The 4,151-nt window shown below is 40.0% G+C and overlaps 1 protein-coding gene across 5 annotated transcripts in view; it reads right to left on the bottom strand.

The window, feature by feature from the left end:
• Positions 1-936: 936 nt before the first annotated feature.
• Positions 937-4,151, bottom strand: part of LOC137802248 (RAC-beta serine/threonine-protein kinase-like) — a 19,125-nt gene continuing 15,910 nt past the window's right edge. For all 5 annotated transcript variants that reach the window (XM_068599995.1, XM_068599992.1, XM_068599994.1 and 2 more), the window contains 2 exons: positions 3,947-4,049; positions 937-2,862 (listed from right to left, as the gene is read on the bottom strand). In XM_068599995.1, coding sequence (XP_068456096.1) covers positions 2,783-2,862; positions 3,947-4,049 — 183 coding nt within the window. In that variant the 3' untranslated portion in view covers positions 937-2,782. The remainder of the gene's footprint in view (positions 2,863-3,946; positions 4,050-4,151) is intronic.

The raw sequence follows: 4,151 nt of genomic DNA, 5'->3' as shown, positions 1-4,151 counted from the left end.
TCAGCGAGTGCTTTAAAAGACAATTTTGAGAAATCTTGCTGGATAATCATAGTTATGATCAAAATATCTTATAAAAAGTACTTGTTTTTTCAATAAAGATTTTTTCATAAACAAATTCTGAAAAAAATGATACAACAAAAGTATTAGAACTCATTTGGGGCTCATACGACAACTTGAACACGGAAAAAAAGACGTACAGACCCCAATGGGGTTCTAAGGCGTTTCAAAAGGAGTTAGGAAAAGACAACTGCAAAGTTTAGAGGATCTCCACTTTCCCTAACGTAATTATGATGAGACGTATTTATGATATTCTCAATGAATTGTCATATCAAACCTCAACTGCACCAATGTCATCACATAACATGGCCTCATTGGCTGCAGACAGCACACAAGAGTTGTATACATATATCAAAATACATTCAATGTTCCTTTCAAAGAGGAAGGTCCTGTTTTTATATGGAAACACTTCTGAAATGGCACTTCAGTCTGATAGACACTGAATATAATATGAAAAAGTTGGACAATGGTTTTCCCCTTGTCCGCCGATCGTTTACACACTGATGCTTTTCCTACATTTAACACAGTTGGTGTGCCCTTTACATTTGTCTGCTCAGTCAAATGTATTGTACCCCGAAACATTTTCACACAGTCCAAACAGTTGGTCATCTTTGTGTTCACTTGTGTTTCTGCGCCTTACAGAGGAGGGATGAACAAAGTTAAGACACACACATATAGATATATGAAGACAGTTACAAATGTGTATTGGATCAGTCTTTCCACATTACATTCATAGACAAATTAAAATGAATTGAAACCATATACAATTATTTTAACTATTATGAAATTCCCTAATTGGAAACTATCAGTGAAGGAGGTTCAGGGTACATGGAAGGAGGAAAACAAACTGAAATGATTTCCAAAGAGCAGATGTGATAGAAACTCTATGAGCACAGGAAGCAGGTTGTCTGCACCAGCTCTTTATTTATTACCAGTGACTCATCAGTATAGCACCAATACAATGTTGGGTCCATATTCATGTACAGTATAAAACCCAGTATTGTAAATCTTAACGGTGAACTTCTCCTATTTAACATTTAATGATGTGCGGCAATTAATAATAGATGGTAGGAACTGGAAAAAATGAAAGGACATATTGCAGGTCATTGCACTCAAACACTAAATCTGACAATGGACCATGTTCATGATATACACAGCTCGTGGATGACTTGGCTCTCCAGCTCAGCCAAGTGTGAGAAGCAGCAGTAATGTACAAAGAGATGACAGATACACAATAACCAGGAGGACATTCAAAATTGTAAAGTCTCTAAGTATCAATGGTGGGTTCTGATCTGGGCTAAGATTACTTTCATAGAAAGTCTACAAGGATACGTTATGACAAAGGTGTGAGTGAATAGAAAATATTACAGTGGTAGCTTTGATTGCTAAGAAAGGATGATACTCCAAATATGAACATGTGCTCTGAAAGCACTTTATTTGTTCGGTGCCGTTTCCTTCAGAAACATTTTTTTCTCATAATTTCATTAATAAAAATAAAAGCCAAAGTTCTTCGATGTTAAATGTTGTCTGCGTGCAGCCGTAGAAGTACTTTGAGGAAATTGAAAGTCTAAATCTGGCAAATGGTTGACGTAAAGCAGAACTTACAGTGTCCGACCACAGAAAAAGTCAACAGGATTAAGAATCGGATAGTTGTTATCTCAGTTTGTGAAACTCTGTATCACAGACAGATTTCCATTAGATGTTTAAAAAAAAAATAATAAGCACCGACACCAATCCAGGAAGCTTTCAGCTACATTATGAACATGGTCCATCTGAGAAATATGAGGTCTGCTTCAAATCATTAAGTGCTTATTAAGTCTCGTAAATCACATGGATGGTGTGTATATTGCTGATCAAACAGATACAAAATGTGTTGGAATAAAAATTAAAATAAAACTTCTTTTAAAAATAACATACACCTTGTGCATTAAGGTATTCCCAATTCCCATTAATTGACGCATCACACTTGATAGATCTGTTCACAGATCAAATTCTGAGATGAACGCAAACTAATAAACAAGTGATTTGTTTTCATTGCAAACAGTTTACAAAGGACAATTCATGCTTAGTCAAAGCTTTTCTCTGCTCATTATGTGTTGTCAATTCATCCGTCGTTCCAGATGCATATCGAGCATTGTATTAAGACACACAAAAAGCTCATGCTCTCACAGACTCACTGACTAAACTGATGAGATTCAGTTTGGATTTGATAACGCCCTTTTCTCAACAAAAAAAAGAAGAGAGGAAAAAAATATCCACACACACACACCTAAGAGAAAAACACCCAACATACTGCCCCATTGCTTCCTCCCTCAGACACCAACCTATCCATCACCGGTGTTAACAGCTAGTTCTGAAGAAGAGCCCTTGGAAACATCATGGAGGAACTGTATGGCTTCCGTAAAGAGCATAAAAACAGTGTGTTAAAATGATTGGTGGTTTACAGTCTGAAAAAGCAGCAGTAGTTGTTTAAAGGCCATCCAAAGGTGCTACAGGCATTGTGTTGAGTTACTATGTGAAGTCCAGTTTGATACAGTATAGCCAGTGTGGCCAGGCTTTGTCCGTGGTGTGGTTCTAGTGAACAATATGTCCACCAGCTGAGGCACTTAGATCCTGATGGACTAAAACCTCAATGAAGATGGAGGTTCTGCTCATTTTATACCTGCAAGGATGTGGCTCAGGTGTTCATGTCTCCTGTGTTTTTGTGTGTGTGGCAGAGATGCTATCACTCTCTTATGCTAGCAGAATACGAGAACTGGGGGAAATGTGCTTGTTGGCCGGGATCCTCACAGTCCAGACTGGTATCTGTAAGAAAAGCACAGCAGATGTCAGTGGTCACATTCCAGTCCCAGACTGTGGACACTGGTGGATCAGGCACTGACACAGGGTCGCTATCCAGTCCAGTGTTTCTCCTAGGTTTACAGCTTCAGCTGGGGGGAGGGGGAGAGAGCAATCACTTAAAACAAGGAAAATAAAGTTCTATCTGTGCAAAAAACTAAATTATATGTACTTACTACTAAATAACTCATTTTGGAAAACTAAAAGCAAATTGCAGAACAAAACAGAATGAGACTGCAGATATGTGAGCGTCAGGTTGTATCAGTGTTAGTTGCAGTGAGCTGCTTTCCTCTACACATATTTTTAAAACGCGGTTGTATTGATACGGGTCTCTCAGTTCACTCTCTGTGTTGAGATGGAAGCTTTTTCTGGTTTTGAGATACGGAACAGCAGAAAAGACAACTTCACGGAGACTTTGCGAATGCGCAACATAATCTGTTAACTGTGAACATTTACCCGAAGGTACAGGCATTTCTCCATGTATTTATTAATGACTTAGTTTTATGTCCGTGTACTTTGTAATGTGTGAAGCCAGCAGCTCATTGTTGGAACAAGACACGAGCACTTTGACTCGTTTCACTTGGAGCAGGAGAGCTGCTCTGGGTTCAGAGAGCTGCTCCGGTGCTCCTTGTAGGAGGGCTACTGTTGCTATCTTCTACATGGGAGCATTTAAAACGCAGATATAGTTGTCTGCTTTCTCCGCTCTCTGCCCGCTGCTGTGCTCAGCGCTCGCCTGTGTGCGTGCACATGTCTCTGCGCATCGGGGCGGAACAACGCCGTGCGCGATACAGAGAGCAGAGGAGAAGTGTTTACGCGCGACCATGTAAAGACAGAAATGACAAGCTGTCGTGTAGATCCCATCAATAAAATAAGGCCTTTAGTTTGTTTAATAACAGAACAAGGTGCAGAGCTGTTCTATAGGAACCTTAAATGACGTTTTGTGATCTGGCGCTATAGAGAAAATTACAGGGGGGCGGGTGGTTATTTCAGGGGGGCACCCCGCCCCCCTAATATAATGGTAGGGGAATTACTGCAGTCAGAGGAAACTTACACTTGTCTGGAGGAGTGAGCGTGATAGTCTGTGCTGTGAACTCATCATCAAAGTACCGGGTGTCTGTCTCTGAAGTCACTTGCGGTCTGAAGAGTGGGGTGAGCTGATGACAGAAGGGGAGAAGATTAGTAAAATGCCCTTTGATTAGAAAAACACTTGATTTATGACTGAAGGTAGGCACTCTTAACATACTGCCTGTGTACTT

Source organism: Clinocottus analis, unplaced genomic scaffold, assembly GCF_023055335.1.
Source record: "Clinocottus analis isolate CAN_PGR_092001 unplaced genomic scaffold, fCliAna1.0.p SCAF_5, whole genome shotgun sequence".
Classification (NCBI taxonomy): domain Eukaryota; kingdom Metazoa; phylum Chordata; class Actinopteri; order Perciformes; family Cottidae; genus Clinocottus; species Clinocottus analis.
This window is presented reverse-complemented; position numbering and strand designations above follow the sequence as displayed.